This window comes from Megalobrama amblycephala, linkage group LG19, assembly GCF_018812025.1.
Source record: "Megalobrama amblycephala isolate DHTTF-2021 linkage group LG19, ASM1881202v1, whole genome shotgun sequence".
Classification (NCBI taxonomy): domain Eukaryota; kingdom Metazoa; phylum Chordata; class Actinopteri; order Cypriniformes; family Xenocyprididae; genus Megalobrama; species Megalobrama amblycephala.
The window spans coordinates 16,936,172-16,956,171 of NC_063062.1; the positions used below are offsets into that span (position 1 = coordinate 16,936,172).

The 20,000-nt window shown below is 35.6% G+C and overlaps 1 protein-coding gene across 2 annotated transcripts in view; it reads right to left on the reverse strand.

Moving 5' to 3' along the window:
• LOC125254390 (F-BAR and double SH3 domains protein 2) overlaps positions 1 to 20,000 on the reverse strand; it is a 119,555-nt gene that overhangs the window by 224 nt on the left and 99,331 nt on the right. For both annotated transcript variants that reach the window (XM_048168993.1, XM_048168994.1), the window contains 9 exons: positions 19,120 to 19,224; positions 15,677 to 15,838; positions 12,736 to 12,870; positions 10,916 to 10,999; positions 8,738 to 8,915; positions 7,245 to 7,465; positions 6,106 to 6,277; positions 5,906 to 5,997; positions 1 to 2,056 (listed from right to left, as the gene is read on the reverse strand). The exon at positions 1 to 2,056 is cut by the window's left edge and continues 224 nt beyond it. In XM_048168993.1, the coding sequence (XP_048024950.1) occupies positions 1,973 to 2,056; positions 5,906 to 5,997; positions 6,106 to 6,277; positions 7,245 to 7,465; positions 8,738 to 8,915; positions 10,916 to 10,999; positions 12,736 to 12,870; positions 15,677 to 15,838; positions 19,120 to 19,224 (1,233 nt within the window). In that variant the 3' untranslated portion in view covers positions 1 to 1,972. The remainder of the gene's footprint in view (positions 2,057 to 5,905; positions 5,998 to 6,105; positions 6,278 to 7,244; positions 7,466 to 8,737; positions 8,916 to 10,915; positions 11,000 to 12,735; positions 12,871 to 15,676; positions 15,839 to 19,119; positions 19,225 to 20,000) is intronic.

Genomic DNA, 20,000 nt, shown 5'->3' on the forward strand with positions numbered 1-20,000 from the left:
GCTAATGCTATCGAAGAAGCTCCAAAGATTTGAAACTGGCCGAGAGAACTGGGAGCGCAATTTAAAAAAAATGGAAATGAAAATATCAAAATTTTGTGTTCGTTTCATAGGTGAGAACAGTTTTTGACACAATGGGCTTTAACCTCTAACCATAAACTTCAAAACAAGTTTGATAACATTCAAAAGATCTCAACGAGATCAACAAGAAAATAGGTTGTGACAGAGGAAAATAGAAACAAAGGGAAGATACTCAAACATCTTCCTCTCTGATTAAAAAAAAGGCTACCAAACAAACTTATTTTTTCCTCCCACGTCTCACTCTCGCACACGTTCTTTTCGTTAATGACCCTGTTCTTGCTTAACAGAACTATGGTACCATTTCACAAAATGGATCTTTTTTTTCTTTCCACCGTCTATATTATGGAATCAACATAATAACTCTGTTCTCTTTCAAATGTTACAGGAAAACTACAATCAGTCACTCTCACGAGATCAATAAAACAACGCTGGGCAGCTTTATCATCGAAAAGAGGCAGCTGGGATGCAAAGACATTTAAAAATATGATAAAATTAAGGGGTCAAATCACTGAAATTCCAGAAAAGTGCTGGGACACATCAAGATATGCACGAAAATAATGATGATGATGATAAATCTAAACAACAGGCATTCCTCATTTAAGATGAAATGTATCTTCAACTGCAAATAAAAAAAGTCTGTAAATAAAAAACACCATAGCTGCCCCTTGTACAGAGGAAATGCACTTAGGACACTGTAATAGGTTTGCTTTCATCGGCAGTAATTAAAACAAAACTTCTCCACCTTTTCTGTGCTTGTTGGAGGGAATCTATCCCGTCACATCTGAAGAAGATTCATCACAATCTCAAATACTGCCGTGACACTCGATAAAAGAAAACAAAACGCATCCCGTTCGGTACTCTACAGTGCCGACGGCATGAGAATATGAAATGCGTTAGGCTGGAAAAGCACTTTAACTGATACTTGTATATTGATCGGTATATTTCCATGATTACGTTCCGCCCGAACAGACGCACACATACCGGTAATGCGGAGGCGACCGTTGCAGAAACACGCTCAGAGACACCACGACATCTTTAGATCGGTCTCACGCATGTTTTTTGAGGACTAAATATTAGTAATACATACAAACACTGGTCTTCATAATGAAAAGTTGAAGAAAAGGATATAGCTATGTAGTTAGTACTTTTCAGATCAACACAAGACAGAAGAGCAAGCTAAACCGATGGGGAAAAAAGAGCAAAGTAACCAGCCTTCCTCTCTTTTTAACCCTCGTTCTTCTCATTCTCCTCTACTGCCTTTTTTTCCTTGTAGCCTTTTATGTACAGTTCCCTTTCTCCTTGATGTCCATATGATCTGTGATGTTTATCGTGAATATAACATTCCTATGATGACAGTAATGTACTGTGCTATTACATATGAAATGGACTTTTCGTGGCTGACCCCTTTTGTACGACAACGCAGGCCTCCTGTATCCTCCAATAATTCCTAGTATTGCATGTTCGGCTCTTCAAAAGCCCACTGAAGAGATGGATGTGCAAGTGTAGCCTCTTTCAAACTCTTTTAGCACCTGCTAAACCCCTGTATTTGATTCCTTTCTTTCGTTTTTTTTAGATGCAAACCTAATCGTTTACTGGCATTTAGTGGATTAATGACGTTTTAAACAAGTTCCCGTTGCACAATAAAGTAATTACGAATACAAGGATTAGAGTTTGGCATGAAAGCGGTTTAAGGCACCAAACAGTCCGTGACGCCAAAAGAGGTGTTTGTTTTATATGAAAAAGGGTGGCGATGTCTTTGAGACGCAGTTCTCCGCCCACTCAGGGATTTAAGGATGCTCATAGGGCAGGTTAACGCACACCCCGCCCCTTCCGTAAGGAGTGGGAGGGGTCAGAGGTCAGATGGGGTTTGTTGTCAGTCCACTAGGGTGGCGCTCTACACCAGCGTGATCTCCACTTCTTCGGTTTTCTCCACCTGTCTGCGAGCGTGCTGCTTTGGAGGAGGTGGTGCCGCCCGAACCTACAGAAACACAAAATAAACAAGTTTAATACAGAACAGCTAGCTTATAAAATATTCATGAGTGACTATTTTATCAAAAATAAATAAATAAATAAATTTATATACTATTTTTTATTATATATATATATATATATATATATATATATATATATATATATATATAAACTTTTTTTTTTCTCGAATATGATGCATCTCATGCAATATTCTACCAGTATCGCCATGGGAACCATTTCACCGTTTGAATCACTTCGCTGTCATCATTCTCACAGCGAGTGTCATGGCGGATGATCAAACCCACCATATTTTTATAGATAATACTGTTATTTTGTACTGGAATATAGTTTTAAGAGTTTTTTAGGCGAGAATATAGTTGTTTAGAGCTCAGATATGCGATTTATATGTAAACATAGCGCCTATTTGAAAATTTGTTTAGACACTTTCGGAGATGGCGTTCAGCGCTCATGTACCCGCAGAGAACAGCTTCGTATCAGCCAGTCCACTTAAAATTTGCCGCTGGCTCTTATGTAGATAGTGTTTAAACATGAGGTATAATACATTTTGGGTATATCAAACGGGCAATCTTTGGTATTATTAATCTATTACTTATTCCAGAGCTGATAGATTTGGGCTTAAGGGCTATTATAAGTTTTGTAAGTTTGTATTTACATTGAAATTAAATCCTACTAACTAAAGCTCTGCTTTTGTACGTTTGACTGAACTGTTTGCTTGTTTATTTCCTATTTTACTTCTATACTGTTATAATGGCTATTGTTGTTAATTTAAATATTATTGTTCAATAAATAATATTTTATATAAATAACATGCCGTATTTTTTGGTTTTGAGAAAGAGTCCATTACTGATTTTGACTTTATGAGTGAGTCAGTCAGTTGCAAAGACTTTTATATTGAAATGGACTGAAACAAGGAAACAAGGACTTTTTTTTATTTTATTTTTTTTACTTTAAACAACTTCCTACGAGACGCAACTGACAAATGTATTGACTAGCACTGACATGGGAATGTCTTAAATGTTAAAAGGACAAAGATAAAGATATCGCTTTCCTCAGTGGACATTCAAACTGATTTTGTGATTATGAATATAAGATTGACCTGAAGAATATCAGCTAGATGAAGGTAATACACTCGCTCAGGCGATCTCTCTCTCATAATACGCTACATATTACAATGAGTTTGAATGAAGCGACTCAACGTTCCTTCATTACTAGTTCTAAAGTTTTAGAAATAGTAATGTATAGGGTGACCACCCTATCCAGTCCCGAAATTGGGAGCTTTGTCCTGCGGCAAGACTTAAGTAGTGTCCCGCATTTAATTTATGTCTGTATTATCATTTTTTTTCCATCCCTGAAATTACAGTACCACAGTAAGAAATATAATATAAACTGTGACTGGCATTTAAAAATCTATTTGTGCAGCCATCAAATTCTAGCTGTGAAAATATCCAACCAACGCAATCATAGAAAGAGGTTTTCCCGTTGATGACAACTGACAGCGTGAAGGAATAGCTAAGTGCGGGCCTCATCAAAGTTGGTGAACACATCTACACCACTAGGAATTTCATCTCACATATTGGATAAGAACCTCAAGAGCTGCTCAAAGCTGCCCAAACTGATGATTTAAAGCATGTAATCATCCATCCTGATGTTAAAATTAACCAACAAACTATGCGCCAATCCTATGAATGCTCGAGCGCCACCCACGGAAATGGTCGAGCACCTATGGAAAAAACATTAAATGTTCTCCATTCCTTTTAGCCAATAAAAAAATTGATTGCGACTTTCAGACACGACTTTCTTCTCACGTTAATTCATTTAATGCGGGTTCTATGGTGTTATTATAATGAAAAATGCGTCGAGAACGCATTATTGTAACACAAGCACATCAAAATGCGCGAGCAGGAATCTCTCCGCTCACAGACGGATTCCCTTCTCGCACAAAACTGGATGCACGCGCATCCATGAATCTAGAATTGTCTTCCCTCCAGGATTTCATGGTGCCAGAAGTGCAATATTATAGTGAGGGCACCCACCGCCAGAAACATTAATCGCATATGCCAAGTTGCCAACAAATGTAAATCAATATTTACATAGCGCAGTGGTTGTAAATGTATCTGTCTCACACGTGTCCCGCATTGTCCTGCAAAATCACATCTACTGTCCTGCAACAGATCAATAGCCAGGTGGTCACTCTAGTAACGGAGGCTTGGGCTCAACTGTTAAACTGTCAACTTGAATCTGTAGTGGAAGGAAGTAGTTCCTCACAAAAGAGGGTTTTTACTGACACTCCATTGTTGTTCTGATTTATTTAAACACTCGTGCCGTCGAACTGTTGTATAAACGCAATATCACACTCGTAGCCGTGAGATATGACTGTATATCAGCATGCTGTACGTATATATATGTATAATTTGACATTTATTATAACGGGTGTATGTGAAGGCTGTTTTAAGTTCACTTAAGCCTTTTAAATGTTAAAAATGATGGCTTATTTCAATTATACTGTAACAGTGAATGGCTATAATTACTCATTTCATCCCCAGAAATTGAGAACAAATCTATTTAATAGAGACATCAGTAGCAGTATTGGTATCGCTCATACTTGCCTTTTCATTCATAGCACTTAGTAAAAAGATGACATTAAACAAATATTTAAAATACACTGTCATTATGTTGTTTATACATTAATTTGGAGATTCAGTGTGAAAATATGTATTACAATATAAAAATATATTACAAATTTTAATGTTAGGTGCAAAGTCACAATTAATTACAGAAAAATACGCGATTAATAGATTTTTTTTAAACAGTTTTTTTATTTAAATTTTTTAATTTTCTTGATGAGAAATATAATTGGTTTTATCTGGGGGATGAAATATGTCCTGTATATGTTACTGTCACGTTTAATGAGATTCACACAGATAATAATCTTTAAAACTCTATAACATTTTAAAAATAAATACAATTTCTAAAATATAAAAAATATATATTTACATTTCTAAAATATATATTTCTCTGTACCTTAAAGCTCTAGTGACCAACATCTGAAACCAAAGTAATTAAGAAAAAAATAATTTTCTAAATGTAAGACACTGCAAAATCGTTATGCAGATACACATGCTTAAAGGTGCTAAAGAGGATGTTTTGTTTTTACATTTTTGCAATATTACTTGAAACTGTCTTTACTAACTGATAAAAGACTATTTATTAGGTGCACTGAAAGGAATATTATTAATATACATCATCTGTGCACGAGGTAGGGCCTTAAAAACATCAGCCAATCGTTTATGCGATCATCGCATAAACGATTGGCCCTCTGGCTTGTCAATCACTGCCATTGTGAGAGACGTGCGCAGATTGGCCTTCCGGCTTGTCAATCACTGCCATGACGTTCCTTGTGAGAGACGTGCGGCTGCGCGCTCCAGTAACTTTCCACACTCCACAGGCGCCGCATGCAATGTTTTTGTCTGGAGACAGGAGTAACAACTGCAGATTATGAGTTACCTGCGGTGAGTCCGACATAATGAATCCACTAACACGACACAGCGAATGCCGGTGGTAAACAAACACTCGTGTTCCAATACTCGTGCATGAGTTTTGGGAGGCGTTCCCTCGAAATGAGCTGTGAAGGAGGGGGGTTGTTCTTACGCATGCGCTCATTTCAAAAACTCACTAACAGTCTTTGGTTTCTCAGTCGACGAAAAGATCCTCTTTAGCACCTTTAAAAATTTAATATTTATTTACTAGATATGCTCTATGCGATATTAGATCAGAATGTTAATAAAACAAACATAAAAACAGATTAAGCAAACATGTAGCAAATTTGTTCACATACAGGTCTGAGTTTTCCAGGTCCGGATCCATCTGGAGTGAGTCTCAACGGCTGAGAGAAGCCTGGACTCTCTGGACTTAAACTGGAATTGTGATCTAAACCAAATGTAAAACATTCTCAAATTAAAATCTTAACAGACATGAATAAACAGAGTAACACAAGAGGTTTCCTGACGACAGTAGCTGGAGCGACCAGTGTCTTACTATGAACAGCGGCTTTCTGCGGGATGGGCAGTTTGTGTTCTCCATTGACAGACGGTGAGCGGGGCAGCGAGGGAGCGCTGCTGGTCTCCGGGCTCGTGTACGGACTGCAGGGCGGCTGGTCGTACAGCGGCAGAGGAGGAAGTGATGAATGAAGCCTTTGGCACGGGGACACCTGCGGAGGACAACACATGTTAGCTTGCTAAGATAGTATATACAAACCTTTTTATGCTTTCAGTGTCAGATATTGTTAATGTACACTACCATTCAGGTCAGTAAGGTTTTTTTTTTTTATTAATACTTTTATTCATCAAGGATGCATTAAATTGATCAAAAGTGAAAGTAAAGTCATTTATAATGTTACAAAAGATTTCTATTTCAATTCTGTTCTATTCATCAAACAATCCTGGAAAAAAATGTTTCATAGTTTCCACAAAAATATGAATCAGCACAACTGATTTCAACATTGATAATAATAATAAATGCTTCTTGAGCAGCAAATCAGAATATTAGAATGATTTCTGAAGGATCATGTGACACTGAAGACTAGAGTAATGATGCTGAAAATTCAGCTTTGACACCACAGGAATAAATTACAATATATTAAAATAGAAAAATAGTTATTTAAACTTGTAATAATATTTCACAATATTATCATTTTTACTGTATTTTTGGTCAAATAAATGCAGCCTTGGTGAAGAGACTTCTTTCAAAAACATTGAAAAAATCTTACAAAGTGTACTGTCTTTTATTAAATTATATTAAACTCTGAATCATAAAAAGGCATTCAATAGTCAAAGAACAAACACTTAGCATCATTATACAAAAACATTTGACTGCAAAATTCTGCGATTCACTAATCAGAATTAAGTATTCCACAGAGGCGTGTACTGAATTATATTATGCTGTATTATCCACATTAAAGTATAGTTTTATTATGACTCTATTCACATGATTAAGATAATGAGAAAGGCTTTGATCTGGCATGACCCCAGATAACAATGATTACAGGAAGGAAGCGTCCATGCCTGTAATCAACGCCAGGCCTCAGACATCAAACCCACTCAGAAACACACAATAAGTATGGAGGCAGAGTCTCAGTATGGTCATTTACTGGTCAGAGTGAGTTTTGGATGTCTTACCTGTGTGTCTGTTCCCCAGTGAGTGTCTCCGTTTTCTGAGGCTGTCAGGTCCTCCACCAGCACGGAAGGAAAGACGCCCACTCGACCGTTAAACTCTCCCTCCCAAAAACCGTCGTCCTCCTGGTTGTCCTTGTTGAGGATGCGGATGATGGCTCCCTCAGGGAATGACAGCTCGTCATCCGTCTGACCCTCGTAGTCGTACATGGCCTTAACAAAACTCACTGGGAGAGACAAAGAAGAAAAGAAAGGAGTTATTAATAGGTGAGAAGACAGCTAGCTCTTTTGAGGAGTTCTTCTAAATATGTTGAGACATTGTGAAGGCACAAGCTCCCTAGTTAGGGACTGTATCCTTAAAAAAAGTAGACTAATGTTCAAAAGTTTGGGGTCGGAAAGATTTTTAATGTTTTTGAAACAAAGTCTCTTCTGCTCATCAAGGCTACATTTATTTGATAAAAAATACAGTAAAAACAGTTATATTGTGAAATATTATTAGAAAATAATTAGAAAATATTTTAAAATGTAATTTATTCCTGTGATGCAAAGCTGAATTTTCAGCATCATTACTCCAGTCTTCAGTGTCACATGATCCTTCAGAAATCATTCTAATATGATAATAAATCTTATTATTAAAGGGTTAGTTCACCCAAAAATGAAAATTCTGTCATTTATTACTTACCCTCATGCCGTTCCACACCCGTAAGACCTTTGTTAATCTTCAGAACACAAATTAAGATATTTTTGTTGAAATACGATGGCTCAGTGAGGCCTCTATAGCCAGCAATGACATTTCCTTTCTCAAGATCCATTAATGTACTAAAAACATATTTAAATCAGTTCATGTGAGTACAGTGGCTCAATATTAATATTATAAAGCGACGAGAATATTTTTGGAGCACCAAAAAATTTTTTTAGTTTTTAGTACCTTTATGGATCTTGAGAGAGGAAATGTCATTGCTCCCTATGCAGGCCTCACGGAGCCATCAGATTTCAACAAAAATATCTTAATTTGTGTTCCGAAGATTAACGAAGGTCTTACAGGTGTGGAACGGCATGAGGGTGAGTAATTAATGACAGAATTTTCATTTTTTGGTGAACTAACCTTTTAATGTAGAAAACAGTTGCGATGATTCATATTTTTGTGGAAACAGTGATTCATTACTTCCGGATTATTTGATGAACAGAAAGTTCAAAAGAACAGAATTTATTGAAATAAATACATTTCAATAAATTGAAATATTTGTAATAATATAAATGTCTTTACAGTCACTTTTGATGACAGCATCCTTGCTGAATAAAAGTACTATTTTTTACTGACCACAAACTTTTGTATGTTGTATATTTTTAGACCTTATTTATTTTCAGTCTTGATATTTCCAAGTTCTCAGTGACTGTGAGAACCAACCATTTACATGCAATGTGACTCACATAATCACTTACACAAATCATCAGCCTTCACCTGTATGTGTGTGTGTGTGTGTGTGTGTTTGACTCACTGCTGCTGTCTCCGTTGAAGCTGCCTGATGCCAGCTCAGGCTCGGTGGAGTTGCTGGAGGAGTGTGAACGTGCGTCCAGAGCAGCGAGGGACTGGAGCATGCTCAGTACGCTGTTGGACGTGGGGAACTGCAGGTACTTCTCTGGAACATAGCCCACATGGCCAGACTTATTCCGTGCCTGGAATCAATGATTACATCATTAAGCAGCAGTCATTTATAACTAGGGCCAAACAGAATTTGCAGAATTTAATCCTATTTTCTTCACTGATTTTAGTGTGAAAAATCTGGAAATTTGGAATGGATATAAACTTTGTAATCTGTGTTAAAGATGGCATAAAATTAAAATTCACCCTATATATATATATATATATATATATATATATATATAAAATTGTGAACAATTCATCCATGCATAGTGTTGTCAAAAGTACCGACTTCGGTACCAAATTGGTACTGAAATTTTAAAGGTGCCCTCGAATGAAAAATTGAATTTATCTTGGCATAAACATGTTCAGTACATGGAAATGACAAACAGCGAGTCTCAAACTCCATTGTTTCCTCCTTCTTATATAAATCTCATTTGTTTAAAGACCTCCGAAGAACAGGCGAATCTCAACATAACACGTACGGGGTGTACGCCCCCAATATTTGCATATGCCAGCCCATGTTCCCAACATTATGAAAGGCTTTAGACAAGGGCAGCCAGTATTAACGTCTGGATCTGTGCACAGCCGAATCACCAGACTAGGTAAGCAAGCAAGAACAATAGCAAAAAATGGCAGATGGAGCGATAATAAATGACATGATCCATGATATCATGATATTTTTAGTGATATTTGTAAATTGTCTTTCTAAATGTTTCGTTAACATGTTGCTAATGTACTGTTAAATGTGGTTAAAGTTACCATCGTTTCTTACTGTATTCACGGAGACAAGAGCCGTCGCTATTTTCATTTTTAAACACTTGCGGTCTGTATAATTCATAAACACAACTTCATTCTTTGTAAATCTCTCCAACAGTGTAGCATTAGCCATTAGCCACGGAGCATAGCCTCAAACTCATTCAGAATCAAATATAAACATCCAAATAAATACAATACTCACATAATCCGACGCATACATGCCGCATGCATGACGAACACTTTGTAAAGATCCATTTTGAGGGTTATATTAGCTGTGTGAACTTTGTTTATGCACTGTTTAAGGCAAGCGCGAGCTCCGTGGGCGGAGAGCACGAGATTTAAAGGGGCCGCACAGCATAAATCGACTCATATTTAATGATGCCCCAAAATAGGCAGTTAAAAAAATTATTTAAAAAAAATCTATGGGGTATTTTGAGCTGAAACTTCACAGACACATTCAGGGGACACCTTAGATTTATATTACATCTTGTATAAAAACTTTCGATGGCACCTTTAAAAATGTGATGCTTTAAGCACAGTTGAGCAGATTTGTAAACACCTCTGATTGGCCATTGTGTTCACACGCTCCTCAGATATGTCTGTGATTGGCTATAGTGATCAACGCTTCAAAAACATGTTGTAAAATAGACATCAATGACACTCTTCACCGAGCGCTTGCACTTCTTTTAATCACAAGCATATATGTTGAGCATGTGAACACAATGGCCAATCAATGGTGTTTACATATCTGCTCAACAGCGCTCAAAACCTTACATTTGAAAATTTCAATATCGATTTAGTATCAAAGTCGGTACTTTTGACATATAGCATCTGCTAAACAATTAAATATAAAATGTAAATGCAACCTACATAATTTTCTTCTTTGATAATCCGTTACATACATCACAATATGGAAAAAAGATGTTACTTTCGTTTCATTGTGACTTTAAATATAGAGCTAAAAGAATAAACAAATTATTCATAATACACTAAACCAAAAATGTAATAATCAAACTCATAAACAGGCCCATGTGGAATCAGCACCCACCCAGATTTCCACAGAATTCAAACAACCGTCATTCAAAAAGCTGGTGTGTAGAATTTCAGAATAACGGTTGTTGGAATTCTGTGGAAATCTTGTCTTGAGATCTGAAACGCAAACATTATTTTCTTCTGTACATCATCTAGAATTGCAGTCATATCGATTTTTTGACGAAAAATAAACTTCAGCAGGTGGTGTTAAACCACTAAAATAACCAAGGTATGATTGGTTCACCTTCACCCAGTCCTCCATGTCCCCATCTTCTATAACCTCCAACATCTCATGCTCATCGATCGTTAGTTCATCAGGCTGAGAGGCCTGGGAGAAAGAGACAGGAGAAAAAAAAAAAAAAAAAAAGACTATTGAGCAATACAAGGCCAACTGTGCAGGTTACTATTTTTCCAGAAACCAGCTGACATTTTTAGCAGTTTCACAGACAGAACCATTACAAACATGAGAATAATCCTGGAAGAGAGTAAAATGCAGGGACGTGGCAACCATACCCATCTTCCCCATTTTTTGGAAGATAAAATTACATTTTTAAAATATTTATTTTGCTTGGCTGCAGTATTAAGGAAAAAAAAATGTAGCATGCATTATAAAATGACAGCCTGACGACTGTAGCCTAATGACTGCATTGAAAGAATAAATGTGCAAGTGATAAACTGCAGCCCACTACGACTACCAATTACTGACCAACGTCTGCATTTCAGCAGATCAGTTAGGACATCATGTTATGTGAATGCCACATAACATAATTAATATTCATGAGTCAAGCTGCTGAGCATGTAAACTCCCTGAGGAGAAAAGATCTGAACAACAGAGCTGTCATCTTTGACTAATGTTATTGCTCAGCTAATGTTGCTAAATATTTTTGAAAATTGACTAGCTTTTAGTTGTTAGAACAATAAACAGAATGGGGACAGACATTTGAGACTTTTTTCAACAGTGTTGTGTGTAACAACTAAAATCAATGCTATAAATCAAATTTAATGAACGCCATAGTGACTGAGATTTCTTGAAAGTTTGATTTTCAGATGATATCACATGTGCAAACTAGGTATTTTAAATAACTTTGATGAGGTTTATTACATGTTACTTTAGTATTATTAAAATACTATTATTGCATTTATTAATATTTTGCATTATTTCTTTATATATTTTTAGTTTTCATTTTAGTTCAAGTTTTAGTCATTTTGATATGTGCTTCTGTCACTTATATTATTATTATTATTTTTTAAATAGTTGTATTTAGCTTTTATTTAGATTTAGTCATTTTAGTACTTTAATTTCAACTTTTCAGTTAGTTGCCAAGGAAACATTAAGTTTTTTTTAATTTAAGTTTTTCATCTAATATTTATATTTTATTCTATTTCAGCTTTATTTAAAAAAAAAAAAAAAAAAAAAAAAGTTTTAGTTTTAGTTAACAACAACAACACTGGTTCCCACAAATTTGACTGTTCCTAAGCCCCAAGTTAAATGTGTTTTTAAATAAATAAAGGTAATTTTTACATTTTATATTTAATTTAATAAATGCAAAAAATGAGAACAAGATAATTTATTTATTTTTAAAATAAGCACTATTATAGAAAGTGCTTTTGTTTATGGTTGCAAATTAGTTAAGTGCTTGTGGAAGAGATGTGTCTATTTATTATAAATAAGTAAATTTTTACAAGCAGGTTTACTTAAGTATTTCTAATCATCAATACAAATGTATGTATAATTTGTAATAACTAAAAAAAACATCTATTTAAAATCCATTTATTTATTTGTTTTTGTTTTTTGTATGTAATACATTGTATATCAAAAAACATTATAAACATTTATCATAAATAAATATTTATAATTTATTAAAATAATTTAAAAAATAAAAGCACATTTAAAACCCATTTATTTGGTTTTACTTTAAATACAATTACATTAACACATTTATTATACATAAATATTTATGATTCATTAAGTTATTCTTCTAATATTTTATTTTATTTTAGCTTTATTTCAATTAACAAAAACAATTTCATTCGTTATAGTAAGTGCGTGTTGGCGTCTCTTACCTTGTACGAGTAGAGCACCTTGCAGGTGAGCGGGTAGTTCCTCAGGGTTCCTGAAGGACTTGAGCTGCTATCGTCGTACGTCTCCATGTTCTCTTCTAATTCTTCTCCTTCCTCTCTGTCCAAATCCACTGTGGTCTACAGAAACACGACAATGAGTGTCACTACTCTGACAAACACCACGGCTCACTTGTTGATTCGATATCATTCAATAACCTTTAAAAAGTTAGCCTGAGGCTTCTTTGTGGGTTAACATACAACTGCATAGAACAAACAGCTCAAAAGACCAGCTTTCCAGAGGTGTGGACTCTACCGCCCACCAATCTCATTGGTCTTGTGGGGATCAGGTGACCATTTTCCCCAAGAGACAAAACGTGGCAACAGAAGAATAAAATCATCAACAAAGGACACAGGTATTAGACACACATACCTCAAAGGTTTTCAATGTGTATCTCACATTACCAGCTTTAACTGGTTACAATACAGGTTGCAAACTGATCCCAAGTCCGTCAGTGAAGGTCAAGAGAACTTTCAGTGGGATCCTGAATCATGAGGCCAGACGAGGTCATTGTAATCTGTAACCTGTGATGTGGTGACTGATCTATAGGCCACGCCCAAGACTGACATAAAACAGCCTGTGATGAGGTAATACAGACTGAAGCGCCTGAGTGTGAGAAAACACTTTGAGGTCACTGTTATCTTAACCCTATAAAGCCTACCTTATATTTGAAAGGAAAATTTTAAGGCGTCTACATCATTAACATGATCAAAACCTTGCAACAAAAATTCTCATTGAGAGTTTACACTTTTTTAGGGTAACAAGTTCAGTTTTGCTTTTGTTTTCCTCGCTGGCTCCCTGTGGAACGACTGGCTGTTGAACATTTATTTTTGCTCTGTTAAATAATATTATTGTAGTTATCGACATACATTTTATCACAATCTCATTATAATATCGTTTATTACCCAGCCCTATATTAAACCACAGTCAGAGGTCAATCTGTCTGCGCTGTGGGCTAAACTCTGGCGCATTATTTAAACTTCTGCTGTCTTAGCTAAAATCACTCAATCTTTACTAATACTTTGATGCACCATGCTACACTTGTGCTTTATTGTAATACTACTCTATAAGCTATATATACACAGTATCTCACAGAAGTGAGTACACCCCTCACATTTTTGTAAATTTTACTATAACTTTTCATGTGACAACACTGAAGAAATTACACTTTGCTACAATATAAAAATGAAATTTGCTGTCCTCTCAAAATAACTCAACACACAGCCATTAACGTCTAAACCGCTGGCCATAAAAGTGAGTACACCCCTAAGTGAAAATGTCCAAATTGGTTCCAATTAGCCATTTTCTCTCCCTGGTGTCATGTGACTCGTTAGTGTTACAAGGTCTCAGGTGTGAATGGGGAGCAGGTGTGTTAAATTTGGTGTTATCGCTTTCACTCTCTCATACTAATTACTGTAAGTTCAACATGGCACCTCATGGCAAAGAACTCTCTGAGGATCTGAAAAAAACAAAAAAAACAATTGTTGCTCTACATAAAGATGGCGTAGGCTATAAGAAGATTGCCAAGACCCTGAAACTGAGCTTAATAGGAGGTTTAACAGGACAGGTTCCACTCAGAACAGGCCTCACCATGGTCGACCAAAGAAGTTGAGTGCACGTGCTCAGCGTCATATCCAAAGGTTGTGTTTGGGAAATAGATGAGTGCTGCCAGCATTGCTGCAGATGTTGAAGGGGTGGGGGGTCAGCCTGTGCTCAGACCATACGCCCCGCACTGCATCAAATTGGTCTGCATGGCTGTCGTCCCAGAAGGAAGCCTCTTCTAAAGATGATTCACAACAAAGCCCGCAAACAGTTTGCTGAAGACAAGCAAACTACGGACATGCATTACTGGAACAATGTCCTGTGGTCTGATGAGACCAAGATAAATGTATTTGGTTCAGATGGTGTCAAGCATGTGTGGTAGAAACCAGGTGAGGAGTACAAAGACAAGTGTGTCTTGCCTACAGTCAAGCATGGTGGTGGGAGTGTCATGGTCTGGGACTGCTTGAGTGCTGCCGGCACTGGGGAGCTACAGTTCATTGAAGGAACCATGAATGAGCAGAGCATGATCCCCTACCTTCAGAGACTGAACCGCAGGGCAGCATTACAACATGATAACGACCCCAAACACACCTCCAAGATGACCACTGCCTAGCTAAAGAAGGTGATGGACTAAACCCTATTGAGCATCTGTGGGGCATCCTCAAACGGAAGGTGGAGGAGCACAAGGTCTCTAACATCCACCAGCTCTGTGATGTCATCATGGAGGAGTGGAAGAGTGCAAATCAGTGCAAAAACCACCTCAAGATATTCCTCCATCTTGTTTGTTGACAACAATCAACTCTTCTGCACTTGTGTGTGTGAATAACAAGTAAGGGATGTGAATGTATGTAAAGTGTGTACCAAAATATCAAATGGTATGTGCTCAAATGTGCTTTAGACTTGTACTTGTGTGTACTTGGCATAAACAACACTATTCTACCAAGAGCTCATAACTCTCTGTCGCATCTTCAAGCATCTAGGGATCTGTTCTCTCTTTTGCCATAACACAAACACTGTGTGTCTGTATCTGTTGAGTTCAATGTAAGTGAGGTTTTGCTCCTGTGATCAACATTATTTCTTTCTGACTGTCGGAGATGCCGTGCTAAACTGTTTGTTTAGGAGGGTCTGAATACAATGATGCTGACAGAATCAGGAAGGGCCGGGTCAGGGAGGTTGGCATGGCTCTGAACTAACTACAAACCGCTGAGCACCAGGGGTGTCATTCATAACAGGGATGTTGTAAAGCCATAACTTCCATAACTTTCAATGGGAAACTGATCAACACAGGTGAGAAAATCTGAAAAACCATTTCACATAGGGACTACTGATAAAGAAGGTGCTCACCGAGAGAGAGAGATCATGGGTAGTAAGGGTGGGTAGCGACGCCCAGCGCTCGTTCTCCAGCTCTTCCATCACCTGGTTCATGGCGCTCTTCAACCACGTATCCACAGAAACGCCCACCTGCCGCAGAAGGTCCAAACGCGCTTCTGCTTTCAGTTTTATCGTCTGAAAAAGACAAACAGAGAGAAAGATAGATAAATTGTCCTGTTTATACAGCTGCTTACATATACTCTAGTATTCAAGAATCACTATTTGATTAGTGTGGTTCAGTTCAGTCCAGTGTTATTAATTGAAAATTAATTGAAAATTATCTGAAATTAAATTTAACATTACATATAAATATTAGATGAAAAACTAATTATTTACTGAAATAAATGAAATTGAAGTACTAAAATTACTAAAACTAACACTGAAATAAAAAACAAAGCTAAATAGAAATATAAACACAAATAAAAATGACAAAAGTACATAAAATAACTTTTAAAATTATAATAATAAAAAAGATTATTTAAAATGATAGACAGATTGTCCTGTTTATACAACATCTTACATATATACTGTACTGTAGTATTCAAGCAGCTACTTATGAATGAATTGTTAACTATTAAAATTATTTTTGTTAATTAAAAAATCTGAAATAACAAAATATAAATATTAGATGAAAAACAAATGAAAATTAGAAATTGAAAAACTGAAATATATAATATATTATATATTAACTTAAATAATTGTTAAAGTACTGAAATTACTAAAAAGTGAAATAAAAATAAAGCTAAACATATATATATATATATATACACATATACACACACACACATACATATATATACACACACACACACACATACATATACATACATATATATATATATATATATATATATATATATATATATATATATATATATATATAATATAAATATAAAAACTTAAAAGAAGAGAAATGTTGCTTTGGCAGCTAACAGAAATGAAATAAGTTGAAAATGACTAAAATTAAAATAAATTAAAATAAAAATAAAAGTGAATTAAAAATATTAATTATTATAATATTATATAATATTATAGTATATAAATAATACAAAGGTTCACAATAAATAAAATAAAGTTTCAGTCCAAACTCACTCTCAAAATTCAATTCTGGGTCCTGAAAATGTAAGGGTGTGAAACTGATTATTAAACATGGCTGTCACATGAATTAATGTAACTTTAAAACAATACTGGCAGCCGTGTATTCTACTGTTGTGTGAGAATAGCCTTGGAAAGCATAAAAAGCTGCATTTAAAAAAAAAAGACAAGATAGTGTCAGACACAGAACTGCTGGGAACGTGAATGTCCGTCACTGAAGCTCGATATCACAACACAGCCTCTCAGAAGTGAATGTCTAGGGTATTCTCCTCATTAGACAGGTGAGGCGTCTGATCTCAGAGGAGTGTACAGCTGTCAATGCACTTCAGCATTTCTCATTATTAGGCAAAGATGCAAATTAACTTTCTAAAGACTCATCAGTTTCAATTTACAGATGACAAACAGCTTTTGGAAGCTGCTTTGGAGTGGAAACATTACATATGACTTTCATTTCCATGTAATTCTGAGGGGACAAACATTTTCAAAGGAAATAATTAAAGTGCAATTATACTTTTAATATTTGTTAATGAGTAAACACAGACTTCTCTGGCACATTGCCTGCTGCCAAATAACATTTTTAAATGTTAACATTTCCAAACTCAACTTTATGTTTCATTCCTTATTCTGTTTGTTGGTGCTTGTCCATTAGCTCTTAATGGGGTTATTAAATATTTAATGGTCTGTAAGAACTAATGGAGAATTTAGATAATTTGGCTTCAGTTGCTCTGAGTTCAAGAGGAAAACAAATCTACTACATTTAGACTATTAAATTACAATCTTACAGTCATGAATTGGTCTCATGCAAAAAATATAAATTCTGTCATCATTTACTCCCTCTCATATTGTTCCAAACCCATATGACTTGCTAATGTGGAATTTGCACTTATGCATATTCCAATGTGGTGGGATTTTATCACTTACAAGACATGCAAGGACCAATTTCTTGGGTGTCAATCAGGGCCGTAACCACCATAGAGACTGAGGGGGAAAATTCCCCCCAATAATTAAAAATGGCCAAATTGTCCCCCTCGATATTTAATATTCTTTTGATGCTGCTCTGCTGTACTCCATTACGCACTGCTCTGTTTGTTGTTAGGATGACAAAAAAATGTTTAAATTTTACATTTTCAGGCTGTATACCATCAGCGGTTGAACAGTGCTCATCAATGTCAAATGAATGAGATGGCCAATCAAATCAAAGAAGGCAGGCCTTATGTCATAGAAGACAAGACACTTTAGTTTTAGCAGTGAAGGAGTGCGTCACAAAAAGTAGCTAAATATTTAGTATTTGACAACTGTTTTTTATGATAGAAATGTTCAGCGACCGACAGTAATATCCAGCGATGTAAACTACTCAACATATTTTTTATAAAAATTCAAAGTTTTGAATGCAATTTCTTTTTTTTTTCTTCCTTAAATCCCTTTTAATCTTTTAATTATTTAATTTAATTATTTAAATCCTTTAAATAAAAAGACACCCTCTCCCCCAAGGCAAAAAAATAAAAAAATTGTTCAAGACATGGTTACAGCCTAATAAATAAAATTTCAATCTGAAGATTTACAACGTAGCACAATTTAACTGTTCATTTATTGAGTTTGACATCTCAAGGTCATCCATTCTGACAGTACATGGAAAAGACATTTCTTTGTTAAGGAATAAAGAAATCATTTGGGTTTAGAGCCACACGGGGTTGATTATGACAATGATCATTTTCAGGTGAACTATTGCTTTAACATATAACAGAGGTCACAGGCAGGGCCAGCAGAGGGCGCCACGGCTGCTAGAAGACGTGTGTTAGGACACGGCAGGACATCTTGGAGGAGAAGACACATCGATCAGACAAAGAGACTGACAGCCTGTCTCTGAACAGATCAATAGAGAGAGAGAAAATGCATCTCTGTCTGGAAAGGGAAATGCATTCATTACAGAGAGCGGGAGATGCTTGGGACATATAGAAGTAGGCCTACTTCTGGCTTGTTTTTCTCTAATCTGTCCTTTCATAAATACAAATGAAATGCTACTCAAATAAATGCACTACACAAAACTATTCAGTGTAAATATACACGTGTTTACAGTACAAGTGAACAGAGACGGATGCCGTCAAAAAACTATATAACTTGTGCACTCCAAGTCTTCTGAAGTGACATGATAGCTTTTTGTGAGGATATGCTCTCCAGTACGCTCTCTTACTGTAAAGCAAAAGTAGCGTGAACATCCCGCTAAACTTCTCCTTTTGTGTTAGTCGGAAGAAAACACAACATACGTGTTTCAGAATGTCAGAAGTGTGAGCAAATGGTGACAGACGTGCAGCAAGCATCACCTCTGCTTTGCGGATGTTCTCCTTGGCCTCCTCTATTCGGAATTCCAGCTCGATCCGGCTCTGTTCCGTGGGCGGAGTCCCGAGTGTCTCACATTCCTCTAGAGCCTGCCATAAAAACAAATTACCGTTAATCAGCTCATTTCAATTGGCAAGCAACTAACTTAAGAAAAAAAAAAAAAAAAAAAAATCATGGCATCAGGTCACATTTCCTGCCACTAATTTAACAATCAGACAAGATACAAACACAACATTCAACAGAGTGATTAGTAGTTGTATCTGTACTACCGCTTTTATTTCATGATTATTAAACATAATATTGCAATACAAATGATATATAATATTGTATAGCAATATGTTTTACTGTATATACTGTAAAAATATAGTATATTGAGTAATTAAAATCTAATAACAATCACTAATGAGAATAATGCGAATTACAAAAAACAAAAACAACTTAAATATGAATTTGGGGCTGGACTCACTAAATTGTCACAAAACTAAACTAAACTAAACTAAATTAAATTAAATTAAATTAAATTAAATTAAACTAAACTAAACTAAACTAAACTAAACTAAACTAAACTAAACTAAACCTAATCTAATCTAATCTAATCTAATCTAATCACGACACGACACGACACGACACGACACGACACGACACGACACGAAACGAAACGAAACGAAACGAAACGAAACGAAACGAAAATAAAATAAAATAAAATAAAATAAAATAAAATAAAACAAAACAAAACAAAACAAAATATAAAAAAGGGTTATCTAAGTGTTCATTTAATTTTTTTTTTTTTTTTTTTGTGGATTCATGTGACATGGACATGATAATTTGCAATTCAATTATTAGTTTACATCTCAACAGAATTTCT